This window comes from Anthonomus grandis, chromosome 5 (assembly GCF_022605725.1).
Source record: "Anthonomus grandis grandis chromosome 5, icAntGran1.3, whole genome shotgun sequence".
Classification (NCBI taxonomy): Eukaryota; Metazoa; Arthropoda; class Insecta; order Coleoptera; family Curculionidae; genus Anthonomus; species Anthonomus grandis.
The window spans coordinates 15,454,729-15,473,362 of NC_065550.1; the positions used below are offsets into that span (position 1 = coordinate 15,454,729).

Below are 18,634 nucleotides of genomic sequence, written 5' to 3' on the forward strand. Positions count from 1 at the left end.
ATTAACCTTACATGTTGTTTTAGCATTCACCACAAGACCCATATGCAGCTAACAGCTTTGTTCGAACGAGTCGAAGCGAGGATCAGCTTCAGATCCAGAATAACTTGGGAGGCGCAGTAAGCACGGCGAACTCCGAAGCTGATGAAGATGTCGCTAGTTCTCTTAATACTCTTTTAGATACAAGGCCTGATTCCGCAAATAGTGATAGCGATAGGTAAGAAAAGCAATTTTTTTCTACAAATAATCTTTTTGCATAGTTCATTTAGACCACTAAAATGTAAATAGTTAGACGTTTTGAGAACTATAAAACGTCATCAACGTCAGAATGTTTAAAATATTAATCGACAAAGTTGCGGTCAAATGGCAACAAATAAAAGTAGAGCATCACAAACAGAAACGAGTTTAAGCAAGTTGCGATGTAAATCTTCCTTCAGTAAGATTTTAAGGTCTTACCGCTGCAGTTGGAATGTAAATTATTTACTATTTCCGAACAGTGAGCTCCGGAACTTAATCTTGGCAAAGTTACGACTGTCTTAATTCATTTTGCATTTTAAGAAATGGTTAAAGTTAAGATTTGACAGTGGGTTTTTGCTGATTGAACTTGTTGAATTGAAAACTAATTAATTTCTTTTTAGTGGCGCAAATAATTAAATGAAAATTGTCTTGAAATATTATAGGTATTTATTTTCGAATTTATTTTTAAGAATAATTGTCAATTCGTTATTAACCTATAATGACATTAATATAAAATTTTACAGTTTTATTCTAAAATATATATAATATTTTTCACATATCCATTTCCCAAGATTTCTTGTATGTTGCACTTAAAAAAACTAGGTGCTTAACTGATCATTTCCAAATAAGTGCATGAATTTTATGGACACTTAAAATGCAGTTAAAAGCCGCCTTAAAGCTTCCGTAATACTGGAATTATGTGTACTTAATAACTTGTGACTAAGTAAGTTTTAGCACTTTGTATCTTGATTTTCTTATACTATTGTTGAAGTAAAAAGAGACGTGACGTCAGGTTTAAGATTTTATTTGATGAAAAAGTTTACATTGTATAGTGAGGAGTAAAGTTAATTGAATAAACATATATATATTGTAGATAGGCCGAGGTCCAAAGTAACATTTAAAACGCAATAAAAAAGTTAGTCATTAATTATTACAAATGCACCTAATTCTTCTTTCTTAAATTTGGAAACCTCAAATAAGATTAAGTATGACTACTGGTAAATTCGTTTTTTTATTGGTTCCATCAATACAGCATAAAAGCCAATAAGTATTTCGAAAATGGCGTTGAAATTTATAAAAATCGATCTGTGATAGTAAATGGAACAAATCTATATGGTTGTTAATCTATGCAGGTAGAATTCTAATTATAGTAATAAACTAAAATTATAGTAACAAAGAAAATTCATTTTACGTGTAAAGTTAATAAACATTTTTTTAAACTCAAGGAAAGTTTATTATTTGTATTAATGATTAGAAAAATATAGGAAAATAATTTTGCAAAAGAAAGTAATTCCCAAAAGAGCAAAAAAAGTGGTCCTCCGGGAACTTCTTCAGAAAGAAAATATTTAAAATATAATTAATAAGTTTAGGAAATGCATAAAGTTTTTAATTAATAATTCGCCTTAACTGAAGACTATGTAATATAATATATTAGATCTTATAGCTGCAAATTGAAATTCAACACTTATTTTCCGAACAACTTTAATACTCTAATAAAAACAGCACTACACTCTCGGCAAAACAAAGATGTTTGGAGCATTTATATAATAGCAAACCTCTCCCTAGGGATTGGATAATCAAGGTGTCTAATTTTTGGACAAAACTTCAAAACATGACATAAAAAGAACACTTTCTAAACCAATGATTTCTATATGGTACTACATGGACTTAACGCTTAAGAAGAGTCATAATTCGCCATTTTTTTGTCATACTTTAAGAAGTATATAAGAAGTGTTTATAGAAGGAAATCAAATTTGCTGAACGAATCTACTTTTATAACCGATTATCTAAAGCTAGTAGCAAACAACAGAAAGGCTCGCGCATTGTAAGAGACTTAACATGTGCTAGAAATAGATCTTGGTCTGATACTAACATCACAGCTGATGGGTTAAATAACTTTTATACGTCCATTGCGTCTAGAAAAATCAATCTGTTAGCTTAAGTTCATGGGGGTGCCTATATTAGCCTCATTTTATCTTTTTCCTACAGACCCACTGGAGATAAAGAGTAAATTATTAAGCATGAAAAATAAGGATTCATATGGTTGGGATGAAATAACTGTTAAAATATTGCTAATACTTCCTGAACCAGCATTCGCAGTGCTTTCGGAATCGATAAATGAATCTTTTTTTGATGGGCTAAAGATGGCAAAGATATTTCTTCTCTTTAAAGATGGTGACGCTGACTCTCCATCCAGTTTTCGGCTCATTTCCCTTTTATCAATCATTTGAAAAGTCATTTAAAGACTTGTTAAGAGGAAAATGATACAATATCTGGATAGACATAACTTATTGTCTGCAAGTCAATTTGGCTTTCACAGCAAAAAAAGAAGAAACACCAATGATGCCATGTTTTCTTTAAGGCAGTTTTGACTCAGTCATTTGTGATAAATAGTTTTCATCTCCGCTTCGCCTAATAACATCTAGGGCTCTGTATTGAAACCATTGCTCTTAATCTATATCAATGATTTGCCAAACATAGGAATATCTGGAAAGTTCGTCTTTTTTGCAGATGACACTACCATCATGTCAACATGCAAATCATTCTTTGAAAGAAGATCTGCACCAGGTAATATGTTCCGATTTGGATATTCTTGGAAACTTAACAAACTTGTCAGCATTTAATATTTCAGAGACTAAATATTCACTGTTCAGTGTAGACTGACCGAAGTTTATCTTAAATTCTGAACCTCTAAATGTGAGTTACATAAGTTTTTGGGAATTTTAATTGATAACAATTTAGTTTTCTACCCATACTGCTGAGAGAGCCTAAAACATTTCAGGGTGTTGTTATGGAGTGAGAGTTGTTGGCTTATGAATTGGGTAAAGGATTCTCTAGGAATGTTTACTTTGCTCCTTTTAAATCTCGTCTGAGATTCAACAGCATTTAGAGCATTTGTTTTTGGGATGATGGGATGATTGGGTTATGGAAACACACTTTCAGATACTTTTTTTAATTTCAGAAAATAACTTTAAGGTTTATATGTGAATGAAATATTTTTTAGTCATGTGTACCATTATTTCTTTTACGTCAAAATGTTATTCCCGAGACTTTCTGCTTGATACACACTAAATATAAAACATCTATAAGATCCAATAATCCTAACTGTACACGAAGTTCACACTTGGTACCTCTTCCAATTCCACGATCTGTGCTGACAAAGGGTTTTTTTAAATTTATAAGAGCCTAAAAATCTATAACCACCGTCCATTCTGTAAATGAAAAATTTAATGTGAAAAGAAATTTAACAATAGCGAGACTATAAAGTAAAAGATTATTTTGAAGACAACCTTAAATATTTTTTTTTGATATGTATAAGTTTGGAGAGATTAAGGTTTGTGACATAATATTTGGTAAAACAATAAAGCTTTTTTTGACTTTATCAGCGGTTCAGACTTACGCCAATAATACTTAAGTTGACCGTTACTTTCGAAAAGCGGATTATCAGGATGCATGCACCAAACTAAACGTCGAACTTGAATCATTTAACAAACTCTATTAGTTCAGCAGAATTTAATTGGCGAGAGCTAAATATAATAACTCTTACGTTTTGAGACTAATTGTTTAGATAATATTACAAAAAAAATAAAGTTAATAAATAATTTATTCGTTAACCAGTTTTTTTATTTCATTTTTTTCTATGCCACTTAAAGTAAAAAACTAACCAGTGGTTTAAATTATGTATTTCTTCTATTTCCTTTTTGAGTCAATACATTAAAACAACTGCAGAACATTCATGCAATACATCACGATATTACCAATTTGAGATCGAAAAACTTTGTAATTTAACACATGCAAACAGAAAGCTGCTAGATTCTGAATAATGATAATTCCACACGCTATATGTCAATATTTTGCGAATGCCAACTATTCATATATAATTTTGATATGTTGTTAAGAGAATTACAGGATTTTCTGGATTCAGGGAATAAAAAACTATATAACTCATTCACTAATATATTTCAGAATAAGATTTTATGAGGAGTTTTTCTTCTATTAAATTTTAATAACTTTCCATATCAATGTTTAGATTTTTAGTTGAAATATAAACTTAAAACATGTTTTTGAACTTACACTATATTCATACATTTTTTCTTTGGTTTTCTTGTGTATTTTTCTTTTACTTCATTATATTTGCTTCGTATTTAGTGTATTGTTACTAGTGAATAGAAATGAAAATATTTTTAATATATAACTATTGAATTGATTTTATTTTATTCATGTGTTTGATAAATATTTTTATTCACTTATTAGTTTAACTGAATTAAATTTAATAAATCGTGATTTAAAAAACATGGGTATCGGTAAAATAAGTTATTAACAAATGTTCTGTAGTAAGATCACCAGAAATTGAGAAAGATTAAAAGGCGCTTTAGAAGATATCCCTGTTACAATATAATGTAAAGTAGTATAAAAAATATGGAAACTTTAAGGTTGAGCAGCTTATTTCTGCAACTTATTGCAGCATACACATAATTTAAATATGAATTTTAATTCCTTATTTCCTTTATAGTTCATCAATAAGAAAAGAAAAAATGCAGAAAATGACTGTCCGTAAAATAAAGGTATATCTATTTACTTTTTAAAACATAATAGTTTTTGTAGAGATTCATTTTTAAATGAAGCAACATTTACCAAATATAGTTGGAAATAGGTATGGAAGCTTTCAGTATATGATAAAATATAATATATATACATATTGTTATAATCAAATTATTGACAATGTTTTTTTTTTGTATTTTATAGAATATCCAATTACCTCTAAAATTGCCTGGTATCACTTACATCACTTTAGAGAACGGCCATAAATCTTTCCATAAAGTTTTTTGCCATTTTTTTTGTCATATTAATACTAAATTTCTTCGCGATTTCCATTCTAATTTGTCTTAAAGTTTTTATAGATCAAGCTTTGATATTTTTAACATAGCTTTACTGATTTAAGAAGTTATATTACTAATTCTTTCTGGCTTTGGCGCATTTCTTACATCACCACTCTCATTTTTTTTTTGAATAACGAACTTACAAATATTTAAAGACATTGCAACCAACGGATTTTTTCTTACCGTTTTAAATAAATCAACCATTAAACAATTTTTTATTTTGAATCTGATAAAATAACGATCTCTTGGCTTTATAAATTATATATAATTTAATACATTTAAACATAAATAGTGTTCCCCACTCAGTCCTTTTAATTAGCTTTTATATTAGTGTATAGAAGTTATAATATTGTTTACCAACAATTTCTCATTAAATACCTCCTGATAAATTTATTAAATAATGGGGCTTGTATGGGGCCTAAAAGTTTGCGTAAAATTTTTTATGAGACTAGAAATAGAAAGTAATCATTGCTTTATTACCATTTAGCAATATACTTGAAACATTTATATTCAAAAACTGTATATTCAGTTTCTTTTAGATAAAAGAAACAAGCAAGGCATAATGTATCAAACAGGTTAATTAATGTTATTCCTGACAGAGTATCGTTAATAAATAACATGGTTGCAATAACTAAGAAGTTTCGTAGTCACGTCTAAACTGATTTACTTAATATATGCATAATAGTGCCTTCAAAGCCCCTAAAAAACTATATAAAATTAGCTTCTCTAAGGAACGAATTTAAATTTCATTTCCACTTTGTATATTGACCTTTTTCTAAACACCCCTATAAAACTTACGTGTGTTATTCTATGATGCTTCTAAAAACTTTAAAGAGTATCAGGAATTCATTTTTTTCTATGCCACTTAAAGTAAAAAACTAACCAGTGGCTTAAATTATGTATTTTTCTATTTTCTTTTTGAGTCAATACATTAAAACAACTGCAGAACATTCATGCAATACATCACGATATTACCAATTTGAGATCGAAAAACTTTGTAATTTAACAGATGCAAACAGAAAGCTGCTAGATTCTGAATAATGATAATTCCACACGCTATATGTCAATATTTTGCGAATGCCAACTATTCATATATAATTTTGATATGTTGTTAAGAGAATTACAGGATTTTCTGGATTCAGGGAATATAAACTAAATTTATATTTTCTTATTTATTTTGCAAGTTTTATTTATAAATCACCAGAGAGGTCTCTTGGGAAACTGGCAGGACTTTATACTTCTTCTTAAATCTTTATAAAAATTAAATTGCCAAGTTGCTGCTTGGTAGTTTGGTAGAGGAAATATTATATATTTCGTAAGATAAATTGGGTTTGTACTTGCAACTGACTGGTATTTTGTTACGAAACTTAATTTACTAAGCATTTCTACTTAAATAGTTTAAAAGTAATTTTAAAGTATTTTTCTATACTTATGTTATTAAAAAATTTACTAGTAGATTAATAAATGGTGAGTACGGCAGATATAAATGGTATTTTCTTTTTGTTTTAGAGTGAGTTATGTTTTAGTAGATGGGTTTTGAGAACACAACAAAAATCCGCAATCCGAAACGATTTCTCTTATTGTTCCTCATTAAAAAAAAGTATTTACTAAAATGTGTGGATCATTTCCATATTTCAATAATTCAAATACACTTTCAGTGTATAAAATTGAAATGAATGTATTTGTAGGTGGTTAATTATTGTTTTATAGCTTAAGTTTTGAATTTTAGTTGTTATCAATCTGGTACGGTGTTATTAGCCCTTTTAATGAGGGAAATGTGAAATATTTTTTTTTAAAGGAAGGCTAAATAACAAAAGGTTAGGTTACAAAGTCGGATTCTCTACTTCCCGACTTACAGAATATCCTGCCTAACCTATATTTTTTTTATCTCTATTTCCAATTCGTTGGAAAACATAAACAACGACATCAACAAAAGATATGAAAAATTATTTCCAATTACTGAAAAGCAAAAAAATTACTGCGAAGAATTTTATTCAGTTCCTGAAAGACATAACAATAATTTAATTTAAATGAAATTTAAACAGAACAAAATTGAAAATTAGTACTAAATTGTTCTGACTTCAAATAAATATTATTTTGTCAAAACACAAGTTACTAACAAATTGATTATAAAATATTTATTAAAATAAAATTATAAAAATTTATTAAAATATTAAAGTCTAAATACCCTGTTTCTAAGGGACCGCAATATCGATCTGAATGTTAGCATTTACGTAAATAAGTTTAAAAAATACCCCTTAGACATACTCTAAGACAATAACTAATACTAATTTGAAATTTAAAAGAAAAATATGAGGCAATCTCATTATACACTAATTAAAGTACATTACCTGATAATTTAATAAAGATGAAGAACTGAGATAGAGAGAAAAAGAAAAAGTGCCAGATGAAAATCAATTCAAACGCTTTAGCTAAATTCATAAATATACAAACATTTTCCTTGTTTAGGTTAATTGAATTTAAAATTGTACTCGTTAGTTCAAACGTAGCATCCCCTGTATTTTTATGTTGTCGAAAGCATAGTTATTAACAGCTGTTCTATCACTTTTTTTGAACACAGGTAGAACAAGAGAGGATAACCATGCGTTTAGAATTATTCTCGATGAAAAAGTGAGGCTTAACAAATAGAAGAATTTTTTAATATATTTGTAGTAATGCAGTCGTCTCCACGAGGTGAGCCGTTTTTTAAAGAGTTAATTAATTTTATAACGTCCTGGTTATTGACTGGGTTTAAGTAAATAAAAAAGTTTTTAAATTTCCTATATAAGAAGATGAAGGGTTCTGGTGGATTTTGTTAGACTTTTTTTCCGACATTATTTTTAACTTATTTATAGGATAGAGTGCGATATAGCATAGAGTGTTCAAATTTAAAAACATTGACGTGATGTGTTAAAAAATGACAACAATACATATTTATAATAATAATTAAACTGCTTTTAATGACTCTTGACGTGCCTATCAGAAAAAATCGTGAGCCATCTACCACTATATCCGTTTTTTAATTCTCAGCGTTCTTTCATCTCCTTTAGAACATAATATTACTATTGTTATGATATACATAAGTAGCATATAGCGAACAAATGATGCCTCTCGGGGTGTCTGAGGAGCAACGCCGAAAAAGCAGACTCCTACGATTCACAAGGAGGTGTAATTTTGGCACACCACCTGTTGTGTCTCTGGGTGGCGTGCAGTTGCAATACTCAAAGAAAAGGTGAGCTTTACGCTAGTACTAAACTGCCTAATGGTCCTGGAGGAACTGGTAAAGGTGGGCGGCAGGGTTCAGCTTGTCTGGGTATCTGGGCACTCAGGTCTGCTGGACAAGTGGACCCTGCCAATATGGACGAAAGTACCTGGCATGAGACAGGCTAAGGCGTACATAGATGGACCCTCTGCCTGTCTCACCAGAAATCTACTACGCTTAAAAAGACGCCAATTTCCGCTAGTGACGGGTCTTTTACCTGGACACATTTAAGGCGCCATCTCCACACCATCACCCAACTCAACTCAACCCGGAATGCCCGTGGTGTTGGAAGGAGAACGAAACTGCAGACCACATTATCGTGTGAGTGCCCAGAACGCGAGCTAGGTTTGAATTCTTGGGGAACACCTACAGTGTATCGAGTGAAGTATCTTAAATCAGAAGGCCTTATTTGTTTTTCCAATGCTATTGATTTCGGGTAACCTTCGGTGGGTTACATTAGGAATCCATTAGGTGGCCTATGTGCTTAGCAGCCTCACGCTGCCCATTGCACTACTATTGTTAGAAAGAAAATATTGATTCGGCATCGATCGCAGCAATGGAGGTTTATCTATTCTGCAGCTATTTCCGCATAGCGGATTTTGATAACATATTTGCAGTTACAGGGAACAGACTTCAAACAGGCGTTTGTCGAATAATTAAGAAGTAAACTTGTCAATGAGAATCATATTTTTTATTTCGGCAGATTTATCTAATTATTTGTATTAATATTTTTATCACAATTTTTTTTCAGAATCGTCTGGACCTATAACGCTCCCATTTCGGAGCTCCATAAGCTGGGGCATACTCTTTCTAACGGCAGCAGTTCGTCGCACAGCAATACGTCGGCGTCGAGCAGTCCCTTACACTCGGGTTCCCCCAACTCTCCCACCTCGGTGTCTTCCTCTGTGATGTCGAGCCAATCTGGCTCGCGTCGTTTACCCTACTCGCTGACCAACGGACCTCAGCAACAACAAACGTTTACTGATTACAGTGTTTCTGAAGGTAGGATTTACAGATTATTAGAATCTATACATCTTGCTAGGGTAATATTATTTTTCGATTTAAAATTTGTTGAATTTATTAAAAAAAAAAAAAATATCATTGCTAAAATACTCATACTACCAATAATTTGAGTGGCAATTTATTCAATTTAGGTGATAAGATCTCTAAAATTCAGTATAAATATGATAACTATTCCAAATGAAATAAAATCATTTTATTACAATATGTAACATTATATATATTTATTTAATATTATTAATACTGACTCTGACATAGCACTAGCAATAAAGAATAACATATTACGCAAGCACCAGTTGAGATATAAACAGAGAAACGTACTCGGCAATCTGTTCTATAGTCCAGTTTTTCAAGAATGTTTATAGCCTTTCTTTGAACTTGCTTTGTGTCAGTTCATGTACATAGAGAAGAACTTCGTTTAATAGTCTAGAATGCAAAGTAAGCTGACAATGCAGACTTGGAAGACCAGATTACCCTGGGGCATAATATGCATATTGGATAAATGTTAATACCTCTTAAAATTAATGTTTAATTGGCTAGAACAAAACCAATTTATAAACTTGGAGTGACTCTCCTGCAGACTTAGTTGCAGATTATGAAGTATACTAGATTTTTTAGATTTTATCGTTTTAAAAATTGAATAAGATCGGGGAGAAAATGCAAAGGTCCCTGCACTCAGGGATTCCAAACTTCAATTTAAGGCTCGCTTCCCTTGGTTGCGGGACGGAAACAGAATGGAAGCGCTATGGAATCATCGCACAACTTGGCAGTATTCGCGCTTTGTTGCCGAAATGTTGTCAAAACGAGAAAGTAAACATGAAATGTTTAAGCAACGTACAAATGAGAGATATTCTAAAGTACTTTATTATATTATAAAGTACTTACTATTAAAAATATTTGTGTAGAGATGAAGACAAATTTCGAGAATTCTTTCGAATATCAAGAAATATTTTTCATTGTATCCTGTATGTATTATATATAAAAGAGAATATTATGAAAATGCCATACAATCGTGTTAAGAATCAATCCTATTTCTGTCGAAGAGAATTATGTTTAACGCTAAGATAAGATTCACTTTTAGGTTCAAATCAAGTTAAAAGGAGCACACAATATTTTCAGTTATTTGGCAAAGGATGAAAGCTTTCGATCATTGTAATTTGGGTTTAGAATTTCCAATAGCTGGATTAGCTACATTGCAAAGAATGTATTGGAAGCCATATCTAAGCGTCTTTTACAGGTTGCTATTCCACAACCTACAGAAGAAACACTACGAAATAGTGCGGCGAAATACCGTAAAAAGTGAAATTTTTAAATCAGAATAACTTGTCCAGCTAAATCAGGCCCATTACATTTTTTAATTACAAACGGTATTTTTTAATAGTTTTACATTAATGTATTTTTATATTTATATTAAAGTATTGATAGCTTTAATAGCCGCTGATCATTTGTTTGGCTTTAGATGTTGGAGACTATAGTAAAGTAAAGAAGACTATTTGCTAAATCCAATATGGGGAATTGGATTTTTCCTATTTCCTCCCGCCATAAAAAATTCACGACGGGGAATTTAAATTGACCTTACATATGGTGTGGTCTTAATCCAAAGAACTATCTAATACAAATACAGAAAACTCAGTCGTGCCAGAGAAACAATCAAAGATGTCTGCCATTTTATGCTAGTATTTTAGAATATTTTTTACTCCAGTTTTCATTTCTCCTGGTACTGCAGATAATCTAGTAAGTGCTGCTTGTGTTATTCACAATTTATTACGACAAGAAAGGATACCATATTCTACAGAAGAAGCTGCACGTCAAGGCGGTACCATAATGTGTCCAACTGAAACCTCAGTCCTCAGTTGTGCTTATTTGTAAAGATAATGCTCGAAACTCAAATTCAGTAATAAGTTTTGTAAGTGCTAATTTTGTTTCTAGCTTTAATTTGGCCAAATATCTTTATTGAAGGTGTTACTTATCTTCAAAAAAAAAATGTCGATAGGATCACATTCCTTTTTTACCATCTTTGAACTTAAACTCTGTTTAAGAATTGCAATTTCTCACTGCCGTATTTGGTAAGAACTTGCTGCTGATCCAGTTCCCAGTTTTTAGTTTGCTTCCTATATGAATCTCTGATAGTCTTCCATCTTGTTTTGAATTCACCAACTGTAAATATTGGTAACTAGTAAAAACGTTTTGAAGTGGTTTAAGGATCAGTAAACTGCTAGATACAAAAGATAAATAAATAATACTAAATATAGTAGTAGTGTAATATTTGATATACATATTTTTGTCTTTTAGTTCTGGTTTTAGCTGACATGATAAATTGAAGATATCCTAAAAATTAGTTATATAACTATATTTACATAGTTATCTGTTTATTTATTAGTTATAGGATATTTATTTTTAGGATATATTCAGTTTATCATGACAGCTAAAACCACAGTAAAGAAACAAAAACAAGAAAAAATAAGAAAGAAAAAATTGATCTATTTATTTTAGAACTTAAGGAAAACATTATATTTATATTATAAGATTGTTACCTAATTGATAGGCTTCTGCTGTACCATTGCTTGGGATGGTCATCTACGAACTTTCTTAGAAAACCAATATTTTACTATCTCTACGTTGGGCACTATCTGTGTGATTTGATTATTAAAGAGAGCAACATAGAAAAATCCACCTATTTGAATGTTACAACTGGAATACCACAAGGTTCCTCTTTAGGACCACTCTTGTTTTACATAAATGTTTCAGATATGAATCAAAGTTGGTAATAATATAAAATTTAAATAAATATAAAATCCTGCATATTGCTGTTTGATAATATGAAAAACAATATTAAAAGTAACCTCTCCACAAAAATTAAAAATATTTTCAGGTTAGACTTTCAGCCAAAAAAAGGTTTTCGATATATGTTAAAACTATGCTAATTGATGACCTATTACTGTTATAAAGTTAAATCCTAATATTATTTTTTCTTGTATATAGAATTAAAAATTTTGTTTGTATTGTTTTTCTAATTTTTGTATTTGAAGGTTTGTGGACTTGGGAATGTCGTTTGTTTATTTTGATACTTTCATCTGTGTAACATATGTATTTCTTTTGGATGTGTATGATTTATCGTTTTTTATAACGCGGATCTTTTTCACCAAATTGTTATTTCAATTTAAGGATTGTTTATTTTTGTAATTTTTTGATCGGTTAATAAAATGTTTTTGAATTTGAATTTACTTTCATGACTTCATAATCTGTTCTATTTTTATTATTCTATTCTATTTTCCTCAAGAGCACAAGTTTTGGCAAAATCCATTCGGACCTTTCAATCTTCAACAGCAACTTCCATAAATACTTCCATCAAGTAGACGGCTTCGTACCGTTCTACTTATTAATACCAAATTACTTTAAAATTTGTCTCAAGTTTCTCTAGGATCAAGTTTAAATATTCTTAAAATAGTTTTATCTTGAGACTTAGTGTTACATCGCATCCCCGACTTCTGTTTTTCTTATTTCACCACTTTCATATTTTTGTATTAGTTTCATAGCGCTACTAGAAATGTTTAAAGAATTATGTATTTCAGAAATGTATAGAGTAAATAAATGGATAGTTTCATCCAGTTTGGCTGAATTTCGTGGCGTCTATAGGTGTACGTAAACTTTATAATCTTTATTTAACCTCATGATCCTTAAAGACACATATTATAAATACTTCCTAATGGAGTTTTAAACATCTTAGCATTTACTATTATGCTATCGCTTTCACAGTAATATAAGAAGCGTAATTAAATAATTAAAATTAAATAATTCTCGATCATTAGTGAGATTAAAAATTATTATTTTAAAGGTACTTTATGACATAAAACACGATAAGCCTAATTTTACTCTGAAATAAAATATTGAACAATATTTCTTAATGACTGGAAGAAAATAATATTTGAGCAAGAGTTCTTGGCAAAGACTCTAATTGTGCAACTCACAAGAGACGTTCACTTTCCTTATTTAATGAAATATTGATGAAGCTTAACCAAGTAAATACTATTCCTTGGAGAAAACTATAAGTTATAGTTATCAAAGCCATTAGAGACAATCAAGTTAAATACATCCGTTTTGGAAATATTGAATAGACTATTTTGATAAATGGTATAAAAAAATAGAAAGAGTTTGATTTAAAGTTTACCCTTGTAAAAATTTTATTGATTTTAGTTTCATATGAAAGTTGAGACGTTTTTTTTGTCCAAAATGGTGTTTCTATATTTTTATACAGCGATCCCACTTGCACGACTCTGGTGTGCAATTTTTAATAGTTATAAACAGATAACACCTACTTTATATAATAGATAAAACCTGCACTTAATTAAAAAAATAAAGAATTTCGCAATAAATGCAAGGCCAAACTATGGAAGTGGCATAAATTATTGGTGAGAACTCTAATATTTTTGCATACCTAATGAGGTTTTGTTGCTCTATAGTTCTGGAACATAGTATCGTATATTTATTTTGAATGACATTTCTGAAGTATATTTTCATGCTGACTCCCGAAAATAAATACTTTTCCCTATTTATTTTACGCCACTTATTGATTGTTATCCCGAACAAAGGCCAAAAACAAAATATCTTTTTCCATAATTTGATATTATCGTAGCCATCACAACTGTTATGTATTGTTATTAATTCAGCATATTAAATAATATAAATGTAGTAGCACTATGTCGTGTATTGTAGATTCATTTTATTAAAAAATTACCTTAAGGTATTTTAGTTTATCTTAATTGGGTTTATAATTACCTACAATTATTACCACACAAAAACATCTATACTCTATTTCAGAAGTGTATAGAGCAATAAACTGGGGAATTCCGTTCTGTTTGGCTACATTTCGTGGTAGTTCATAGGCGCAGGTACTTATAATATTTATGAATTTAATTTTCACGGATTAAATGCCTTTATTTTGAAAGAGATTAAATACTAAATAAATACTTTTAATCCTTTTGTATAGGTACCTATCTTTTAACGCTTTGTAACATGCAAAAATGGGGTCAGGTAATATATACAGACTATAAATACTTTTAAATCATATTTTAAACGTTAGTAGTCACTGCTACGCTGTAGTGTAATCACAATATTATTATCCCAATATTTAAAAAATGGAGGTATTCAGTCCAACGAAAAGATGTACTAAAAATTCTCCACTATCGCTGAGTGAAAAAGTTATTATTTTAAATGTACATGATTGCATAAAACACGATTACCCTAGTTTTACTGTGCAAGAAATTGTTGAAAAATGTTCTCGAATGAGTGGAATTGGAAAGTCTACCATTTTCAAATTGTTGCGGGAAAGAAAAGTAGCAGGTCAAGTGGAATCTCCCAAGCAAAAGCCAGGACGACCTACAAAAGTCCTTGATGAAAATGCTAAATGTATAATTCGAAGAAAAGTTCACTCTTTTTATTTTAAAAAGGAAATACCCACCCTAGACAAAATTTTAATGGAGCTTGGCCGAGATGACAGTATTCCGTTGATAAGTAGAAAACTTTTATGGAAAACTTTAAAAAATATGGATTTTGCCTGGGAAAAGCATAACTGCAAAGCACTTTTACTGGAGAGCGACGAAATTGTTTGTTGGAGACGACAATACTTGAGAAGTATCAAGCAGTACCGCAGGCAGCAAAAGAAAGTTTTTTATCTTGATGAGACGTGGATTAACGAAGGTTATATAGTCCAAAAAATGTGGCAAGACAAAAATATAACCAGTGCTCGCCAAGCTTTCATAGAAGGCCTGTCTACGGGTATTAAAGTACCTTCGGGAAAAGGAAAAAGACTTATAATCACACATATTTGAAGCGAAGAGGGATTTTTAAAAGAAGGTCTGCTAACCTTTGAGTCGACTCGCACAGGAGATTACCATGAACACATGAACTTAGACGTTTTCGAGGACTATTTTGGTGAAATGATAAAATTTCTTCCGGCTAATTCGGTGGTGGTTATGGATAACGCAAGCTATCATTCACGGCGAATAGAGAAGACGCCAACTTCAAGTTGGAGAAAGCAAGAAATTATCGATTGGCTGACTGCAAAAGGTATTGCGTTTGAAGCAAATTTGATAAAAAAAGAACTGCTGGCAATAGCAAACTTACACAAAACTCGTTTCATGAAATACGCCGTGGAAGATATAGCCGAAAAATATAATATAATTGTACTGCGCTTACCGCCATATCATTGCGAACTAAATCCTATAGAACTGATATGGGCGCAGGTAAAAGGATTTGTAGCAAGACAAAACACGACTTTTAAAATAAAAGATGTTAAGCTACTGTTTGATCAAGCCATTACGGAAGCGATACCAGAAAATTGGCGAAAAGCAGTCCAGCATGTAATTAAGCAAGAGGACAAAATGTGGGATCTTGACAACCTCATCGATCAGACAGTCGATCCTTTAATTATAATGTCAAGAGGTGATGACAGTTCGTCAGATGACGAAGAAGACTACAATCTATTATAATTTAAAATTGTTATACACTGTTCAAAAAGTGCCAGATCCAAAAGTGACATTTTCAACTGTTTTACTCTACATATTATGTTCAATAAATTTGTGAAAAAAATATATTATTCCATTTAAACAAAAGTAACTTTCTAAAATAAAATAGCATTTAAGTACATTAATTATAAGGTAAAAAACAAGTCCCAGTTGCACGCCTTTGGCGAACCGTTTTCAATGTTTATCAGTGGGTAACAATGGGCAAAACTCATAAATTGACCCAAAACCGGGTGGCACTACCTGCAATCAACGAAAAGAAAGAATTTTACATTGAAACTAATACCCAACTAAGGTACTGGCATAAAATATTGGTGGATCACCAGGTACCACTTTTGCATACCAAATGAGGTTTTATTGCTCTACACACTTCTGAAATAGAGTATACCTAAATATATACAATTTTGACAACATCTTCAATCCGCGCTTTACTTTAAAAGGTAATACTGAGAACTTAAGTTTAAGGTTAAAAAATTAATCCATTGCAAATAACCGGTGCTTCATCTGACATCCTGACGGAATCCATACAGCAGTATAAGGTGACCATTGTCTTGATAAAACATTATATACAAGACGAAAACTGCATAATGCACACACACTAATAACTTCGTGACAACTCCTGCTATCTCGTCTTCCTCGTCGTACTCTTTTATCTATTTTCACATTTGCCGATAAATGTATTGTTTTTAGAGATTGAAAATAGCATTTATCGCGGTCGCATATAATTAATTGCCAGTATAAATGTTTTGGCCGTTTCGTTGATTTAACCAAAAGCTTCAGTTTAGTTTGTATTAGGCCACGACATCTTATCTTTTTGCTGTCTAACTTTGTTTAATAGGATTTAGTAAGATATTAGGAGTTTGTATAATATTTTTATAAGTGTTTTGCATCATCTTTTAAGAGTGTTATCTATGTGATTAATATGTTTGGTGATAGAGAAGTGAGAATGTATTACTGTTGGTTGTGAGAATGAAAGGCGAGCAGAGATATGCCTATTCTTCGAAATGGTATTTAGTCACGTAAATAACACTTATTTTATTTTTCTAATACATTAAGTCATTGCTTGATTATTTTTGGCTGCTATAAAAAATTGGTTTAACTACTAATCAAGAAAAAACAAACAAACATACATACATATTGATGACTCAAAAACTTTGTTTCTTATCGAAGTTTATTTCCGTTGTTGGAAAGCGCGTATATCATTTTGGTTTGTTTTGCATTTAGTTTATGAACGGTCGGTATATTTCTATAATGTGAAAAATTCATATAATACTTAAAAATACCATGAAATACATAAATAAATAAAATAATGGAAATACTGTTTATCTACCATCACAAGAATTTGATATAGCCAATTTTATGACTAAAAAGAAATTCAATATTAGGAAACAAATTACAAGTAGGCTGTAAATTCCTACCAAAGTCTCTCCTATAATATCAAATATTTTTTTAAATCAAAACTATAATGATAAATAGATTAATGTAAACTATAAATAGGCTTGCGTCACCTATGAAGTAATTTAATTGTATACATTTTCGAGAGACCAACTGACTATAAACTAAAATTTTCCACCCTTTGAAACTCTTAGTTATAAGCGACATATTACTCTGTGCTTGTCTAGTTTTGATTTGCTTATCGCCGTTTTGTCAGTTTTTTTTTTAAGTTTTAGATTCTCAAACTTTCAACACTTCGAAATCGAAAATTATTCTTTTCTAAAAATGTTTAATGTAAATATGAATTTTCCATAACCTCTTCATAACCAAGTATAGATCAAACTACTTATTCATAAATAGAATTTTACACCGATTAGTCATTAAAATTTAGGAAAACTGATTTCATCTGTAATGGCAACATCGTACACATGGTTCAAATTTGTTGAACAACTTTATATTTCGTTTATAGACATAAGCGTAGATAACTTTTTTATTTACTTTTTCGTAGCATATTTATTTTTGAAGCCCAAAATTTAAAATTTTTACAATAGGTGACTAAAAGTTTTTTGGTCATTCTCTACTAAATTTATTTAAAAAATATTAATCCATTATTAACCGACATGTTTCGGACATATAACATGCCCATTATCAGGGATAACAAATTAAGGGGTTCTGTCAATACATCTTATAGATCTAGTGCCTCAGACAAGGTTAAAAGACAACGATTAAAAATGAATAAAAATGGCATTTTAAGATACATGAGAATGGGACCGAACATGGATTTACAAAAACTTTAAACTACATAATTACAAGAACTTCTTGAGTTGGATAACAACAAAATTAGATATATCTACGTTTTTGTCAAAAATTATTGACAATAATTACTAGCGTATATATTTTTAACATTGGTTATATATTTGACAGAACAATAAAGATAGTTAGTACATAATATTCAATTCGAGATCTCAAAATATTCATACAATGAATAGGATGCCTTCTCCAAGGTGAGCTATTTAAACAGGCGTTTAAAGATATATTGGAAAGATGATTTAAGAGGAAGACAGTGATTTTTTTTGTTAAAACCAATGTGGGTAGTGGAAGACGCAAAACATCCCAGTTCCGGCAGCCGCACCAGATACAGAACCCTAAAAAAATTAAATTAGTTATTCATTTTTTTTACTAAGGAAACTAATTAGCATTTTTTGCATTCATAAATTTATCTCGTTCCATAAAAATATAAAATACATCTGAGATGTTAAACAACATTGTATTAGAAACAAATG

The 18,634-nt window shown here is 30.5% G+C and overlaps 1 protein-coding gene across 5 annotated transcripts in view; it reads left to right on the forward strand.

Annotated features, from left to right (window-relative positions):
* LOC126736854 (PH and SEC7 domain-containing protein) overlaps window positions 1–18,634 on the forward strand; it is a 286,453-nt gene that overhangs the window by 213,339 nt on the left and 54,480 nt on the right. For all 5 annotated transcript variants that reach the window (XM_050441456.1, XM_050441458.1, XM_050441459.1 and 2 more), the window contains 2 exons: window positions 24–214; window positions 9,128–9,378. In XM_050441456.1, the coding sequence (XP_050297413.1) occupies window positions 24–214; window positions 9,128–9,378 (442 nt within the window). The remainder of the gene's footprint in view (window positions 1–23; window positions 215–9,127; window positions 9,379–18,634) is intronic.